Consider the following 18,826-nt stretch of genomic DNA (forward strand, 5'->3'; position numbering starts at 1 on the left):
GGGTGCCGCCAAAGTCAACTGAACAACTTGGTCACAAATGATCGACCGACTGTCATTCTTACCCATATTCACTTTTAACATTCACCTGGTTGTTCCTGCAAGCAGTATCGTCAACTTACAGCTCTTCATCTACTTAACCTTTGGTCTATTCAGATAACATTTTATATTATGTTGTGATGGACCGACGGAAAGCAGAAATATGCCATGTTTCCGGGGTACTTCGGCAATTGAGCGCACCTGTATTTTTGTCAGCTTAGGGCAGATTTCCGTTTTCCTTGAACCAACATTACAGAATCAGAGTGATTAGAAATAGAATAATCATAAACAAGGTGGCGATTCACCGCAAATCACCACATAATTATACTATCTTGGAAGCCGCGATTTTCAATCAGAAACAATTAACCTAGGAGTAGTAAAAGGGTCGCAATAATTTCTCGTCAGTTCACATGCAACCCGAAGCCCCCATATACACAAATATTAGGTCTGCGTTGCCTTTCACTCAGAAGTCAATCCTTTAGTGGCCTTGACCCAGATGGTTGTTCCCGTGCTGACCAGCTGCGTTAGTCCATGGTTCTTGAAACTTATTACTTTCTTTGGGTGTTTCAACCTGTGAAGTTCAGTTGTCGTAAGCTTGTCTGTCAACCATTCCATTTTATGGGACGAACGAACGTACCATGTACGGCTTCCGTTTCGGTGCTTCGCAGATTTGAAACAGCCCTTCACACTAAATGCATGTTAGGAGTCCAGTGATATTTTGGAAACATAGAGCCAAATTTACACTTGCCCTCAGGCCAGTTCGGTATGACTTATCTTTGTGCCTCTTTAAGAATACGAGCCATCCATTCTGTTGTAACCAGATTCAGTTGTGTTATGTCATCTCAGTTCGCCGAGAATCATGTTGGGTAACTTCCATCACCAGAACGTTTTTTATTTGCCCTTTCTATAAATTATATTCTCGGAACTTGTTACGCGGTGCACTGCCAAACGCCGCCGTGTGACCTCATGGACATCTCACATATTCATACCGATTGGCATGAAATATCCTTATGCTTTTTGTTGTTATCTTTTGCCCTAGGGGGGAGTGCTATACATCTCCTCTATAAGCGTCCACAGGGATCCTTCACAAAGCATTACCACAGGTATAAGAAAACAGTCTACCTCTTTTTGGGGGACAGCACGCCTAGTCCGCAGCTGCTAACATTCACCGGGCTAGCTCGTTTTCTCCTCATGGGTTTGATTAAGTTTATCTGGAAAGGGCTATGTAGGTCTATGCCTTCTTCAACGCCTAGGTCCCCTTTTCTATCAGCATAAAAAAAATTTTCTGTGGCCTTGTAGTGTGTTTCATCCACGATTCTTTTCAGACAGAAAATTTTATACCCTGGCACGAAAAGCAAAGGTTTCACCTACCGGAAGAGAAACTATTACAAGAGCTGCGTTCTTTAGCATAGGTCCCCTTTCTATCAGCATAAAAAAAATTTTCTGTGGCCTTGTAGTGTGTTTCATCCACGATTCTTTTCAGACAGAAAATTTTATACCCTGGCACGAAAAGCAAAGGTTTCACCTACCGGAAGAGAAACTATTACAAGAGCTGCGTTCTTTAGCAAGTGCGGTTTTGAGAACGAAAACTGATGTCGATGAGGCTGAAGACTTGGTTTGGCCAGCTCCTACTGCTATTTTTGGTATGTATTTGTGTGACGAAATTTTTTGCAGTTATGTGGCTGAAGTTTCCGCTTTGCTTCTGTGATAACGGATTCTGGTCGGAGTACCCTGCACGCGAACGGGAAGGTTTCCTGGCGGTCAGCAAACTGTTACTCTCACTCGAATCTTATTTTTAACATGTTTTTACTCGGTAGTTCATTTAGAAGCCTCGTCTTCTGACCTAGTAGGCTTGAGCATCACGTGGTCGGACTTGACGTTTTGTTTAAATCCTCATAGTAGGCGTGTTACGGGTTACGTGGAACAAAACTTGGCATGGACTTGGTCGTCCCACCATGTGGGCCAAACATTCTGAAGACATCATTTGGCTCTCAAATTAATTAGATAGTCTGATAAAAAGTTGTCCCTCCACAGCCGAACATCTGTGAGGTAACTTTGCGGCGACCTCCTGTATGGCCGACTTGAACCTCGCAACTTAGTGCTTATTGATTTTCTTGGTGCCTAAACACTAAAAGAATTGGAGACAAAGGACACCGTTTGATCATTTAACGGCAAGTTCGTAAAGATGTGTGTTCCGTATCACCGGTGTAGCAAGACATTTCCCCTCTCTAGCTTAACAACGTCTGATTCCTTTTTAATTATAAAAATAAGACATAGGAGGCGAGGCGGCTTATCACGGATGCAAACATCAATAAGACAGTAGGAGCTGTAGATGGGTGCTTTGCCACGCAACATAAAAGTGACGAGACTTCAGAAGAAACAAGCAGTCTGTTTTAGCTACCTATGGAAGATTTTTTTAGTAAGGCGATCATGTTTTGGCCGTTTGACGATGTCTACAGATGGGCTACGCTAGGCCATATACCAAAAAGCAGGTGTTTGTGTGTTAACAAAGAGTTCGAACCATATTTGGTGAAATACCGAAACCCAGTAAATATTCCATCTTTCTAAATTACAATTACAGCTTTTGGGGACGTATGAATCATCCTCGGTGAGAAAATAGATCGAGAGAATTATACAAAACTCAAGTGAAAATGAACTGAGTCTGAAAGCGGAATTTTTTCATTCGCCTGTTGACTGCTTAAGAAACCCATGTAACAGTTCTAGTATCGCAAACCAAAGGAAGGTAATGCCTGAAAATCTTGTATTGGTTCAAAGTGACAGGTGTTACGGCTTTCTCTATGGGTCATGATATTCTCACAACTTATCCATCAGAGCGACTATAAGTGATATCTTCTGAGGAGTCGGTTCCCCAGAAGGTGCCATCCGCTGATTTCGCTAGATATACTAAACCCAGACCAGGAATTATAGAAGACACATGTCGCCAATCACGTGTCATTAAGGTTTGCAGTGGATGCATGTGAGGCTACAGTTCGGCTGTTGATACACATTACATCCTCTTTTATGCAGTCATAGCTGCAGGGCGGATTGACCTGGTTCTAATCAAATATTACCAGCAGATGCATTACCATCGACGTCTGGGTGATAGCGATGGCTCAGTGAGCGCTTACTAAACAATATATTCTTAAAAGTTCAGGATTTTCAAGGGCTTTAGTGGTGCCTTAAAGTAGCGAAAACTTCATTCCATGCGTCGAATGACCGAGCCATTTGCTGAGTTACCATTCGTATCAACAGAATTCAGGATTGCCTCATTTGCTTTTGAAATGCTCATTAGTTTGCCGTTTGAATTCGTCGGTATATTCAAAATTGATTGAGTACAAAACACTGTTCAAAATGTTTTTCCTCATTTGACTGAATTTCGTGATGAGCGTATTTAGAAACAACAGTCATGCAGAATAAATGCATGAAATTTTACAACTAACAAGCTTGTCCTACTGACAAACACCGGAGTGTTCAAACGTAGGGATGACTTTTGAGAAGGCCACCCGAGAACGGCCACAACTGCATGCAGAGTGTTCAGATAACATAGATCCGAAAAAAATCAGTTACAATACAAATTTAATCTAAATTTCAGATAAATAAAGAACCATAGATTCTATCACTCAGTTTGTTTTTGCAGTGCGATCTAACAGTTCGATTTTTAACAAGATGTCCTTTTTTACACGTGTTTTCTTCGTCAAACTAGTGTGAAACGCTAGTAGTACAGTCTGAAACCAGTTATGGTCATTCTATGCACCTGAGTGTACAAACATCGTAATATACACTGGAAGTTCATCACAATACACAGATTGAAGATACGTTCACTGTCAGAAACAGCGGACAACTTTACTGGTTCAAGGGGAGAAAATTTTGGCATGCACTGCCATAGTCATTCTGTCTACATCAACTATCGATTTGCTTCGGATCATTTCTGCAGATCATGGACATATAACGGTAGCCATGCTCCATAGACTTTCGACAAATCTCCCCAGCCAGAGGGTGAACATTTCACTTTTTACTAAGGGGTGGCTGATGGCTCCTTTGAGACAGAGTAAATATTCTTTTCTAGCGGTAATTATTACCAGGAAGCTGTGCTGGTTTACGATAAAATGGAGGATTTCATCATTACAACCTCACTGCTACATTATATTCTAACCTATATCTGCCGCGAATTTTTTAATCTTTCTTTCTGAATAGCAGACCTAACGAAAAAATGAAAAGACTTATGTCGCTTCGTTTACTCTCAGGGAACATTTCACAGCCGGATAACGTCCCGCTGAAAGAGTATACTATTCAAAAAACACAGAAGATGCGACGCTGTTATCCAGAAGAACCATCCGCACCGTATTTGAATAAGGGAACCCAGGTAGAGAATGGGCAACGAAAAATTACTAAGAAAATCTATGATGAACAACCGAAGTTCCCCGAATACTGGAAACTTTATACGGAAAATTGGGTAACTGAACAAAGTAGCAAGCCCAGGAAGGGGACAAACGGTTCGCTACAGCCAGTGCTCGAGACTACGAAAGACAAGGAGCAACCAGGGCTTGTGCAACAGTACCAGCTCTCTTGCTCTGAAACAGCCCCAGCCGACCTTAACAGACAAACACTCATGACCGTCACAAACAAGCCTATGACATTCTGTGAGCGTGAGTATTCCTGTCATTTTTCAAATACACTTTTTTGCTCTTTCATCAATTTGTATTGTAGTACGAGTAGCTAGTGAGTGCGCCTGCATAGAATGTTGCACCCGAGTTTACATAATCCTTGTCACGGCGCAGTGTGTGAGCTCTGTGTGTCACAGACACCGCCATCTGGTGGTTGTCCGATCAGCCACAAATATTGGAAGATCTTATTGATATACTCTCTTTGATATGACAACACTTACTGGGTGCGCCGTGAGACTGTCTCTTCGAAGGCAGAAGATTCATCAATGTAAAGATGCAAACAAGGAAAGACCTGATGAACCAAAGCGAATAAGCGGGTCATGTCGGTTAAGCAATAGTTACGGGAAATAGAATGCTAACATTTATATTTCGAACTACATTTTCATGACTTACTTAGCCTACCAACACTTAAATTTACCCATGAATGGTCAGAGAATCAGCAGCAGAACAACAACATAACTGTCAGCCGTGTACGACTTTGTTTGTCTCTGTGTGAAAATCTACTTAAAAATAAACCGCTAGCCAAACTCTGGAAGTGTCGGATTTCCTCGGTTTCAAATCATACATGCATATATATCAAACTGCATTCTACAGAAGAGGTGACTGTGAACTACCAACCAAAAGCCAGGCCCACGTACACAGAGTAATTGATAAAACCGCTACTTGTGTACCAACCGATACAAACGAATTTTCTGTACATATGGGCCATAGCCCCGATGAAATAGGTGATTTTGAGAGCTTTCTGACCTTGGTAAACGACTGTTCACTACTGTCATTGGATAGGTCAGCCTGCATTTCCAGGGTCTGGAAATTCTTTTCCGCTTGACCATTCACCCCAAAAACATTTTGAGATTTTGGTTGATTTGCCTTGTTTTTTCATGCATTACTAAAGATTTCCAAAAAATTACCCGCTTGAAAAATTCTCCTCATTTCGGCAAGGCGAGTTGGGGTGGGGTGAAATAACAAAACAGTTTTTTGTTTTTTAAGGTTGCTTTTCACCAGGATAGTTAAAATAGATTCATCTCCGGCCATGAGGGAGTTTATAGGCTTTCACTTATGTTGAACTGATAATAACTGACAGAGCTTTCTATATCGCTCTGCATATGAATCATTAAAGGGTCGTCAGTGAATAGTGACGGGATGAAAACAAATAGTTCATAAACATCTGCGGTTGCGTGATCAATGCCTAGTGCTGTATTCAAATTGGAGGGCAAGGCTTCTACAGTGGGCTAAATGAAGTACATGCAATTATCTCGGTGACTGTTTCAGACTTTTATGCTACTGAAGTGACTGTCGTAACTGCCTGGTACTCCCGGTTTATGAGAGCTGAAATTCAAAGTTTCTTTGTCTTGACTCAAGTGCCTTGAGGAGGTTGAGCCAATGATTTAGATATTTTTCACGGATTTATTCAACTTCCTTGCCTACCCATTGGAACGTCACTTTGTGACGTATCCGGCCAATTGAACCTGGATAGTTGTTCATTTAGTTTGGTAAATAGCGTAATCAAGTCAATCGCTTTTGAGAAATCAAACAAGTTGAGTGATACCTTTCTCCTTAGAAATATTGAGCGCAAAAGCCCAAAATAGTATCTACCATCCACACTGTCATAAGTCATTTTTTTTCGAAGGTTACAGCCTCACATTATTATTACACTCTACTCGGTTTTTGTACCGCTATATTTTAGTTTATGAACCTTTATGTTCAGGCTCCTTATTCTTGTTACAAAAAGCACGTGACCTGGAGTGAAAAGCGTACCCAAGCTTCTGACTTAAAGTTCGCTAGGCGCGTGGCTTTCTTAGTTTAAAGTACTCATAGAGAAGCAAATAAAGCCAGAGGTTACTACAAACCAAAACGATTCATAATAGTTTATTTGAAAAGATGGCCTGGGTGAATTATTCAATCTTGAAAACTCACATCAAATCAAGCATAATTTTTTCTCGCTTAAACAGTGCTCACGTGATCCAGGCGGTGAGAATAAGGTTTACTCAATTCAAAAACAAAAATTCATCTGCATTATGCTTGCTGAAGCCCAAGTATTCAGTAAAAGATTATATGAATCTGCCCAGTTCGGCACTCGGGTTTTGGAACTCAAAGTAAAATCCGGCACCTGTGGAATAAGTAAAGTCGATGATGAAACAGCTGACTGAGCTGTCATGGACTCATCACTAACGCATAGAATTGTCGATCCTCAGAATGGTGGTTAGTCATAAACGGGTGGTCTTTGAAAAATGAAGATTATCACTGCTCAGTCTAGACATAACACGCCGGTAGATCTGGGGTGAAATGCCCCTGAGATCCGACGTAGGATATTTAGCCAAATGTTAACAGATGGCTGTAAAATTGGCTGAGTACCAAAAGCGTCTGCATCCTTCACTCCACCGAAGATGTTAGGGAGCAAAAAATGCAATTAAGTTACAATTTAGGTATCGCTATGGTTGACTGAGGCTGGGTTGTAAGTTCATACTTTTTAGAGGCATTTCTAACTATTAAGTCAAGACATCCACATTAATGTCACTGGATGCTCTCAGGTCATGGCTTCGAATTTCAGCGTCCGCACCAATCAACACTATTTTCTCCGTCTATGATGAGATTCAGACCATGTTGTCTAAGACCGAGCAAAGTCGATTGCCATTCGTGCACGTTTCGTTGTTAGTGACCAGTGCTCATTCTAGCTATTTGTAAAACTTGGCTTTCTGATTATCGTGTCTTCGTGATTGGGCTTTCCGGTATCAAATACGTAGTTTCTAAGGATGAACTTACCCTTGAGTTCAGAATTATTCCACTAGATGGGGATAAGGCGTTCCGTTCCCCTTAAAGTAAACGTCCCTCTTTTTCCAACAAAGTGTTCCATTTCAACTGTCCGTAACAGTCGAGTAATGTGCAAATGTGTGAATTGGCGTCTTATTGTACGTTTTTAGCTGGCATTAATTTGAAAGGTTTCCTCGTCCTGTCGTGTCACTGTCAGTGATTATATCCCCGTATCTGACGAAAATCAAGCTCTTCTCAGATGCTCCCTGTTTTGAGAAGCACAAGCCCCATGTTTTCTTACAGCCTAAATGGATACCTAGTAATGTGGAATCGTAAGCTTTTGGCTAACTTTCCAGTCAAGCTGGAACAAAACGGAATATTTGTCAACTTGAGAGGCGAATAACATGGGCGTCATTCATTTACTACCGCATCAAGGGTAGCGCTGCGTACTTTGATTATTATCAAAATAGTCAACGGGTACAGAAAAAAGAAATCGAAAACGCATAAAAGCTGTGTATGATACTGATTAAGTGGTCGTGGTTTTTAGGGTAACTTGCGCTTCCCTTTTCACTCCCTGAAAAGAGCATATTTCTCGTTGATTTCTATGCAGCTTGCCCCATCGTATGAACTGCAGTTTGGTCATATAATATACTATGACATAAATGAAAATGCACATATTTCAGTGATGCTATTCTCTCATACTGGGTTGTAGAATTTGATGGATTACATAAAGCTGACCATTGCTGCTGTTCGTCCTCACGTACACACGAAGCTGTAAAGGGGATCGATAACGATATCTGCACTTGCGACACTGGGCTGCTGGTGCATCAGTATTGACACAAACAACAGAATTATGGCAAATAGCACATGGGACAGTAGCAACTACTGGTCTGGTTCTAAAACCTACCACTTCAAATAAATACGAATATACGATCAACAACAGCAAGTTGCTTCAAGGTGAAGGACTGGAGGGGATAGTGACAACAGTGATTCAGTGATCTCTGCATGACAACAGGGCAATGGGTTAGTGGACTAGATGAAATTAAGAAACAGGTAAAACGGTATACGCAATGATCGGAGGATGGAAAAGTTTCGTGACGGCCTTTCGACAAGTGGGGGAAACAAGTGAACGGTTATGGGTGAATGTAATTTGCCGAACAGACAGAAGGATGCAGACAAAAGGTGGTCTGTAGGTGCGTCCCGCAGAATCCAACGTCACACTTTACAACTGTGGATACTATCACGTTCTATCACATAGTACGCGAGAACTGCGCTACAGTCAGACATGAAGAGACACAGGCCAACTGGTAATCACAAGCAGAGTGGATCCATTTTTGGGCACAACCTGAATAAATGCTGGGTGGAATGACCTTGATCACGCGACTTTTGGTCAGATTGAAATCCCTCCTGACGGTTCGATTCGAGGAAAGATGAACTCCCTTCATCAAGAGTACTCATTCGCAATGACAACAGACAGACAATGATTAAGAGACATGCTTGGAGCCGGGAGCGAGTAATGCGAAACGTAAGCAAGCATTTAACTGTCCATCGTAAAGATTCCCCATCGAATTTCATATTGGATACAATAAGAAAACATTAACAACAATAAGTCGGGAAAGTGAGAAAATCGGACTAGTAGCAATTGTTTAAGATGACGCAAACTTTGATTATTTGACTCCAAGGAATCAACACAGGTATACAAGTCTTCTTCTTGACGCCCTGAGCAAAATTGCACTTTCCGAAGTAAGTGTATGTAAAGCTAATCGTGGTGGCATCCCAAGACAGCCCATGGCAATGAACACACTCGCACTGGGCTGGTTCACTTCGGTTTCTCTACGATAGCCGTGGGAGTGCAGCGGTCTATTAGACAAAATATCATACCTCTGGTCATATGTACGTCGTCGTTGGTCAGCTCACAACGTGAATGACCATTCCCTAAGATTGCTGCATTTTTGAAACCCAAATGATTAGCTTCGAGGATTCTTGTTTTAAATACAGTTTGGTGTGTATTCAGAGCGTCGATTTTAGCCAGTCTCTTTCTTTTAAACCCGTTCATTTCAACTAATTCTGGGATTGACCTGTTACATCCTATTCTTCGAAGTGTACCGTTTTGGAGGACAATAGTTCGGAGGCAGCATTGTGTAGGCCACCGACGTCTGACTTTGATACTTGCGAAGTGGTTTGCTCTCAGGAATTTTCATATCTCCGTTCAACGTAGCTTTACTATTTCAGATATTTCTGCCTAATTCTTAATAATTAACATATAGGGTTAATTTTAATGATTAAAGTGCATGTATATAGATTCGAGCCAATCAACTCTTGTACAGATGCGTACGATTCCGTTTAAATGAATTGGCATTTCCATCTAACTTTCTGTTTAGCCCAACTAATCGACATCAATATCTCGAAGGCCACCATTCTCAAACAGGAAAAGCAGCCGAAGCCAACAAGATCAAATGTAACTCCACGTTTGGTTTCTAGTGATGACAAATCTGAGGAACACGAACCGTTCCTTGGGGATCTTGCAGAGACGAGCACTGCTGAAGAAATGCAAGTATCCCTTGAAAAGTTGTCGAACTCCCCTTGCGGAGAAGCAGGTAAGGGCACCTAGGGCCTGGACAGCATAATCGTACAAAGTATCAGTTTGTTCCCTGAATTCCACATGTGGCTTCCATGCATACCTCGCGCTGATACCTGCTTCAAGCAACATTTTATACAGCTGAGGGAAGTTAGGTCTTCGCAAGTCATGACTCCCGGACATATTGCGAGTGACCAATGTGTTGTGTCTTTAGAATGTGTGATGAGCCGTTAGGTGGAAGGATAAGTAACCGCAACTCAAAACGTCAGGACGAGAATAATAACAAACTGAGGAAACTGATATGGTGAAAGTAGTTAAAGCAGAAAGTTCAATGTAATCATAGTTTGAGGAGTGCCATCACAAGCCTGGAGACCAATGTGACCCGACTCATAGTTCATAACAGCGCACGCTGGTCCTGCCAGATACGTATATTCCTGTAATGAATATCACCCAGACAAAGGTGACCACTGGGAAAACGAAGACCCCAGTTACAAGTTGCTTGATCGACTGTTGTGTTAGAGGCATACTTTCGATTGTTGAATCAATGCTGAATAACCGTAATCTTTAGGTCTTTCTCGATCTTTTTAGATTCATGATTTTAATTACAACGTGACACAGAGGAAACTCTGTGAAGCGAGTTTATGAACAGAAAATGAACACCAATGGACGCAGACTAATTCCGTAGGTTAAACCAGTTTCTCAAGTTGAATATAGCAAAATGCTATTCTTGGACTGTTGAGTATGAGCTTTCGTGAACCAGGATGACTTTACTGGGTTCATATTCAAACCTTTTTGTCGATATACTAGCTACTTCACAACGTGTTATGATAAACTGAGGACGAGTATGATCAGCAACTACTCGCCAGGCTGACCATACGCTCGTTGCCTTCGATGTGTTCTATGTCTTACTACTTGTTCTTGTCGTTTGTGTCACTTACCGCCCAAAGTCACTTCCGAGGGCTCGAGTACTAAGTGACGCCGCATAGGAAATCTATACGATGGTTCTGGAACATCTGTACACTGCAGAAGAAGATGTCAGGCGAAGTCGTGTTTCAACTATCCATCTTCTGGCCTGTACGATTCACATACCCATTTACCCATGATTGGACGTGAAGGATAGGAACACGCGCGTAGGAGTCTCTCAAAACGCAACCGCTTGTTTTGCTTGTGTGGGACATACGGTTGGGTGCTTACTATCATCAGATGAGATGTGACACCTTGGTCTCTCCAGTTGACGGAAACTCAAATTAATTTCAAATTCAACTCCTTCAAACTTGTGAGCATGTTCATTTGGGGACTACCAGCTGAAAATCAATGGAGTCTCGCGTCAGAACCAAATGGTGTGCAAACGGGTGTATATTTCTTGTATATTTCTTGTGACCGCGCCTGTCTGATCAGCCCCAAGAAAATCGAAAACGGCTCTGCGCTGTCGAAGAGTTTTCAGCAACCTTGAGCCTAGTTCCCTTCAGGTAAACAAGAACGAGTTGTGCTGATGAGATATGGGTTACTATACTTACAACACTTGTTCGGAATTTTAGGTCGTAAAGTTCGCTGCTGACATTTTTCTGCATCACCTCATGTTGCCATCAAATAGGACCTTGGAACAGCTATGATAATCCTAAAAATAAGACGATACTTTGCAAATCATAATTCAACTAACTTGTCTTCCCAGGCCAATCAACCGTTCCTAATGACGAGAAATCAAATCTACATCTAGGTGTAGAATACGATATTCCTTCCATTGTTTAACATTAACCTGCCTATCAACACCAGGGCATCAATTCTTCACGTTGGGGAAGGAAACATGTTGGCTATGCTGTATGTGGGGAGCTGAATCAGGAAATTTCAAAAATCTCTTCCATAGACAGTTTATATCTGCAATTTTTTCAGTGCACATACTCTGAGCCTGAATCACATATCTTTCAAATTTTATCCAAAGTTCAAGTATAATCGACGCATGTATGTAGTTTCCGAGTCTCAGAGTTGCTGACCATGAGTACGCGTGCTCCGACAGATATGTTGTCATAGTTTTCAATATATATATGAAAGTGTTGATAGAAATAAGATTTATTAATTTACTGATAGAGTTTGTAGGTGATTTATTTTTCGCGTCAGATAAATCCCCGGTAAATTCTCGGTCTGAAGTTTATTTTCTAATCGTTTAGGTTGTTTGTACTAGCCAGGGGCATTTGAAAGTGATAAAATAACTGTCGGATCTACACAACGGTCTTGAGATTTACCATTTCTTTGAACTAGTCTGTCATTGTTGGCTAGAAGGAAAGATGTTTATTCCTTTGACAACATGATACCTGAAAAATTTTATTCTTCAAGTTGCAGAATACCAGGCTTCGAGTCGACCCGAAATACCGAAATTGAGGTTTGATGTGAAGTGGATAGACGCGGCCAACCTACGCAAGTGAGTTGAAGAGAGTTTTAGCGTAAATTAGCCACAGTTGCTCTCCAAAGGTTACGTGGCCGATCACTTGTCCTTTTTGTTGAGTGCCATGGAAGCTTTCCTTATTATCCCCTTTCATGTGCGCCAGGGCCTTCTATTCCAGTGTGCTTGGCGGATAAAAGGTACCTAAGAATGTTGTCGCGCTTGCGTTCAAGTAGAACATAAGATTGACTGAAACTCGGGGACTGCGCCTACCTGATGAGTCCCAAGAGGGACGAAATCGGTCGTGGGCTGTCGAAGAGTTTTTAGCAACCGGGACGAAATGGTCGTGGGCTGTCGAAGAGTTTTTAGCAACCTTGTGAGTAGTTTTCTTTATGAAGACGCAGAGTCATACATTAATCTGTTCACCTCCAGTCACACAATATCCCTTTGTTTTGCCTAGCTAGGTATAGAATCCCCCCGATTGTGAGCCTAAAAACCTGAGCCGTGTGAATGAGCTCACGTCCATGGGCAGTCAGACATTTCATGATCAGCTCTTTATGCTCTTGATGAATAATTTAAATTACACTGATATCTCCTTAAACCTTACAGCTTGGTTCATGCCAGTATCCAATTTGACTTGGAACGTGAACTCAATGTACTGAAAAGAATTTGTTGTTCCTTGGTGTTTGAAATACAGTTCCTAAATTTCCGATAACAGTTTCGAAATAAACCCTCGGTATGTAGTGTGCGGGTGCTCCAATGGCCTGAGTATGATGAAATGTTCTATCTAATTTATCGATTAACAACGGACTGCAGACAGCATAAAGGCAAGACCGACAGACAGACACTTCAACGGCCTACTCGGTGAGGCGTATCATTTACCGGAGCATCTTAACAAGGTTAAACAGGCAGCAGTCATCGTTTCAGGAAGGTTTGGCAAACAATCGGTAGTTTTTGATCGGGCGACGTTTCGCTTTCGACACAATAGCTTCATCATGTCAAGTGAGCATGTTCCCCAATCGACCAGGTTTTAAGGCAGACGGGGAACCGATCAGTGAGACCTCTTCAGACCATCACACTGGATCAGTGTTGTGTCAATTAACTGCTGTTGTCGGTCAGTGTGGCTGCTAAAATCTTGCATTGATGGGTTGGAAGAGTTTCAAATTAGTTCCGGTCTGTTTTTTCCTTAACCGTCCGCTTCATGGCGCTCCAACTGATGCTTTGCCGCGGGTGGAACTGGCAAATTTTCGTTGGTCTTTGCCTGCTTGTGAGTGTTCCGACAATTAAGTTGGGGTGGCAGGATTGGTAGGGTTAAGTGAAATCCAAATAATGATTACTCCTCACGATAGTCGCGCACCAATCCGTGTCAGCTCGACAGATCCAGGACCTTTCTCCACACGCTTGCCAGTTCCATGCCTCCTATTCCGCTAACACTTGGATGCTTGGCGATTTGTACCGCCTTGGCTATCAGTCTCTGTGATGTCTCTGTGAAGTGGAACTGATTTGAAACTCCCCATCAGTGCAATATTTTGGCAACCGCACCAACTGACAAGAGCTGTTAATTGACACGTAACATTGATCTAGTGTGATAACATAAAGAGGCCTTACTGATTGGTTCTCCATCTCCCTTAATGTCTGATCAGTTGGGTAGCCTGCTCACTTTTTTGCCAAAAGCGAAACATCGCCCGTTCAAAAACTACCGATTGTTTACCAAACCCTTCTGAAACGATGATTTCTCAATCGGTTCCAAACCTTTCCAATTGACTGGAGGCAGCAGTCCTGTTTTTCGTTATCCGCACCATGGCTTGCTTCTGAAGTAGATAACTGCATATAAAATTCTGGAAATACGTTGTTTTAGGGGAAGATTCAACTGATTTTCAGCTGAATCTCTCCAACTTAATTGCCTCACGAATTTCACCTAATTTTATGCAGGTACGGTATCCTAGATTTTGCGGTATATTTTCCCGACTGAACAATACTCATACTCTTCATCTACCTAACGAGCCTCAAGGAAAGCGAGAACATTCGTAAAAGCTTCAGCAACCTAATCATCAGTGTTCTTTGAAAAAAATATACTGCTATCCCTATTGTTTTACCAAGCCACCTGCATGAACCAATTCATGGTGAACCCCCACTTTGTTATGTGCATCACTGTGACGCCTGCCCAATGACCATTACACGCCAGTGCTCCGAAACTCGAGTTTTCGCAAAGTAAGGTAGCGTGTTTAGTTAAGCTTCGTTAGAAGAACTCGGTGCTGCCAAGTTTATCTATCCATTTCGAGCCAGTATAGGACTCACATTGTGGATTGTTTTACGTCACACTATTATCTGACCATAGTACCCATCAAGCGACAGAGCGAGAAGTATAGAAGGCATTGGCAGACGGCGCCATTCCACAGGACAGAGGCCAAGCAATACTGTGCACTGGTATGGCATTCATGTGAATGACATGTATAGGTGAGGGACAACCATTTATATTCTTTTTTTGGCTGCACATTACTAAATGACATGCCAGGTGGATTTTATGAAGACGTCACTCTAAGTAGCATGGTAATCATTAGCCAGTGACAAGATGACAGCTAAGTCTTCATGAAGGAAATTACTCACAAGGTTGCTGAAAACTATTCGACAGCCCACGACCGGTTTCACCCTCATCGTCATCATCAGATAGGCGCAGTCCCCGAGTTTCGTGGCAACAATTTGGTCTGAAATAGCTGTTTTAGAATGCACAGACTAAATTTCTTCTGACCAGCATGAATCTCTTTCAAAACCTTCAACAGATATGTCACTGTTTGGCAACGGAGGAGTGTAAAAGTCTAGGGACAGTAGTGAGTGATGGTCCAAAATAAGTGTCGACGGTCTGATAATACTTTAATAAACAAGCCGGATTCCAATTGTAGTTTTGCTCCAAAATTGGAGTGTATTCTTCGGTCTCAAGATAAAACACCTACCGGTACTTCCTAGGAAGGATTCTCTGCAGTTTTACATAGATCGGAGTGCACAAAATGAGTGTAATAGGCTTTCCTTTCCTGATAAAAGGCGCTTTTACAGCTGTGCGTTTTCTTTTTACCGGCGCCTACTATCCTTGTCTACTTCGTTTTCCTTCGAGTTATTTCCAGAGAGATGGACTTTCTGGCAACCACGTCGTGCTTGACTGTTTGTCACCTTCGTCGCGTCACTTGGTAGGGACTCAATTAACTGCGTGCTCAATGGGATGAGGTGTGCACCTTGCTGCACTTCAGTTCAGCAAACTAAAAGTATTTTCCGAGGCATATGAGGTTAAAAATACTGTGATGTTGCTCCGTTCGGCTACACATCAATAAACCGATGTTGCCAAAATCTGTAGCGAATTCGCCGCACAAAACTGGCAAACAACTTGACCATTCGATTTTCTAATTGGCTTACTCCAGACTAAAAATGAACGGCATGATGCGGTAGACTAATCACTTCCATATCAACTTCTCAGAAGTCAGACGAAGTGATAAATGCTCTGATTATATGGATCACCTGCGGTCTTCCAGGATTGCAAGCTAGTAGGAAGCAAGCGATCCTCGTCAAGTATGGTGTGATGACATACTAGAAGGAGCGATTTTTTCCGGGGCCAGAATGGAGCTCCATTTGCACGGTGAACAAGTGGAAAGCGTTTGCACAAACAAATGATCGGGAATCGGTTGTTGATCAGGCGGTAATTGATCTGTTCGTCGAACTTGGCAATCGTTTTGCAAACGTTTCGTCACCATACAAGGTGACAATCTCTGTGCATTACATTACATCGTGTCATGTTATTTTATTGCATATTACGCCAAACTGCACTGTATAGTATCATATTCCATAATATCATATATGGTATTTAATTTTCTACTATATAGCTTTATGTATGTGTGAAATATGTGTATGGTTTATCTATTCCGTGTTGATATCGTTCAGCGTTAATTGTCATTATCGCTCCCATAAGTTATCTACTATTTTTTCTGTCCTCTCCCATTTCAGCTCATGTGTTACCGAACTTGGGCCAGAGTTATTTGCAAAGGTTTACAGTTTCCTGTATACTAAAAGGATTGATGAACAAAATACGGCCGACGAACTAACGATTGTGAACGGGCTGCGTACACTTCTCAAAGAACCATCTGTAGGATTTGCAGTGGACCAGTTGGTCTTACTGGAACACGTGCGAAACACGTAAGGTCAGACACGATGACCGGTTTGAATAAACCACATATCTCCCTTTGTTATCAGGGGTGTTTCAGCGGGCGTGTGCGGTCGGATTGAACAAAAATTACTGTTTCTTCCTTATCAAACTTTCTAGTCATTTATTTTTTTAAATTCACTTGTTGCTTTGTTTATTACAAGACCAACATCAAACATTAATATACCACGTTCACTTCTCAGTTTATACGGTGGTATCTGGCACCGGATCACCATATATACGACACAATAGTGCTTGTCAGTAATTGTGATCTTGTTTTCAATTAAAACCCTACTTGATTTAAAACTGAGTATTTTCTGGAGTTTTGTAAGCGGGAAGTCGGAGGAACATCGCGAAATTCAACCACATGGGAGGTTCATCTTCGGCTTCTTTACTTTGAAGTACATTGATGAGAATGTGGAGAGATCATAAAACATGCGACCTCTGATGCAAGCCTGATTTTGGTTACAGTCATCAGGTAGAGCCTCGACTATACTAGTTTAGACATCAGGCGCTTTCTGTGTCCAACCGTCTAGAATTTCACGTGCTTTGGAGCAGGACTTTGATCTTACCCTCAATGCACTCATGTAAAACTTGAAGGCGCGTGTTTCAAATTCTAAACCGACTGAAACGAAATTAAAATTTCAAAAAGTACGGGTTCTTCTGACAGGATCATAGCTCCTCAACAAATACTGTTTACAACGGATTTGCTACTGAACTCGTCAAGGATCATTCGGAAGCTGCAGTCGGCCATCAACCCATCTACTCGGTTGTTCGAAGCCTTCGCAGTGTAGAAATGGCAGGTGTACCCAAGCATGCCAAAAAATTATTTACTCGTTTAGTAATTTTTAAATAAGTAATCCGAGAATGACAACCGAAGCAGTGCGTGACAGTCCAAGACTTCCGAATGCAGAAGATGACAAGAAAAGCCTCCTCATATCCCTAAGGAGAACCTTTCCGGAATCGAGGCTGTTAACGTACAGAAGAAGGTTGGATACCATCGAAAGAAAGACATGCATTAGGAAAAACGATCTTACTCGATTGGCGCTAGGGAGGAGGCCACATTTCTGACAGGGGCTGACTAAGTGCAATCCGACAAGGAGACCGGAGAACATGACAGAGACAAGAATGAAAAAAATCATCCTGAGAATACGTGAAATGATTATTAGCCCGGTTGTTTGACTGCAGTTTTGAAGGCCACACCACAGGTGTGAGTCTAGAAGTCAAATTGCTGCCTATTCGTAAAACTACTAATAACCAGAAAAGCTGAGACCAGACACTGATCCGGCACACAAGAAGGCGAACCCAGAACGGCCACAATTATATTTAATTCGGAATATCTTCCAAAGATTAGGATCGCCTGTAATTTGGCAGGGAATAAGGAATCAATACCTCAGGAACCTCCACAGGATAGGCAGCAGAGGGGAGCTGTATTACCTTGTCCGCATAAACGTTGCAACAAGGTGAGCAAAAATTGATTATTTTGAATTTTGTGGATAGTGCATAACCCTCTCATACCGTAAAAGCCATTGATTTTGTGGCTAAGTTACAAGTGGCGCTAGCCAGCAGTAGAAGACTGACAGGATATTAACGCTAGCCACAATCAGCGTCAGAAACATTGTGCACAATCAGATGGAGATACAGGCCTGCTCAGCTAAAAATCACCACTGTCTCATCGTTGCCACTGAGGAAATACACGATGACGGGATCCAAACAGAAAGCCAAACATTCAGCGGATGTGATCGTACCAACATCAACTATGCAGATTAGGCGCTACTGGAGCACTAAGCGTAGTCTAACATAAATGGTATTGGCAGATAATATTAGACTGTGATCCACCATTAAGTTCCAAGGGAATAACTGCCGGACAGAAATATACCATCAGCGTACTATTCTAGACTCCAAGAGACATAGATCTGAGATGGATGCGTGTAACCATCAGGCAAGTATACCTCAACTAGATACTTATAACTATTGCAAAACGACCAGCCCACACACCTGACAGTGCAACTTTGTCGCCAGCGGCTAGACGCACAATGTATTTTTCTGCAAAACGCCTGCGGACGAAATAAAAACTTTAACGTCAAAATGTTGCAATTCTTTGCATATATGCGTAGACTGAAGACCCTCCTCATCTGCCGTTATTTTTTTGCGATTTGTTTTAATCGATGACATTTGAAAATTATTGGCGCACATTCGGTATTGGCGCACATTCGGCTTTGAACTTCGTCTGCTAT

General features: G+C 42.0%; 1 protein-coding gene across 1 annotated transcript in view; it reads left to right on the top strand.

The window, feature by feature from the left end:
• T265_03024 (hypothetical protein) overlaps positions 1-16,586 on the top strand; it is a gene marked incomplete at both ends in the record, with an annotated part of 30,865 nt that extends 14,279 nt beyond the window's left edge. The window contains 5 exons of the mRNA XM_009167413.1: positions 1,520-1,679; positions 4,281-4,682; positions 9,830-10,045; positions 12,364-12,442; positions 16,394-16,586. Coding sequence (XP_009165677.1) covers positions 1,520-1,679; positions 4,281-4,682; positions 9,830-10,045; positions 12,364-12,442; positions 16,394-16,586 — 1,050 coding nt within the window. The remainder of the gene's footprint in view (positions 1-1,519; positions 1,680-4,280; positions 4,683-9,829; positions 10,046-12,363; positions 12,443-16,393) is intronic.
• Positions 16,587-18,826: the final 2,240 nt, after the last annotated feature.

Source organism: Opisthorchis viverrini (genome assembly GCF_000715545.1).
Source record: "Opisthorchis viverrini unplaced genomic scaffold opera_v5_41, whole genome shotgun sequence".
Taxonomy (NCBI): domain Eukaryota; kingdom Metazoa; phylum Platyhelminthes; class Trematoda; order Opisthorchiida; family Opisthorchiidae; genus Opisthorchis; species Opisthorchis viverrini.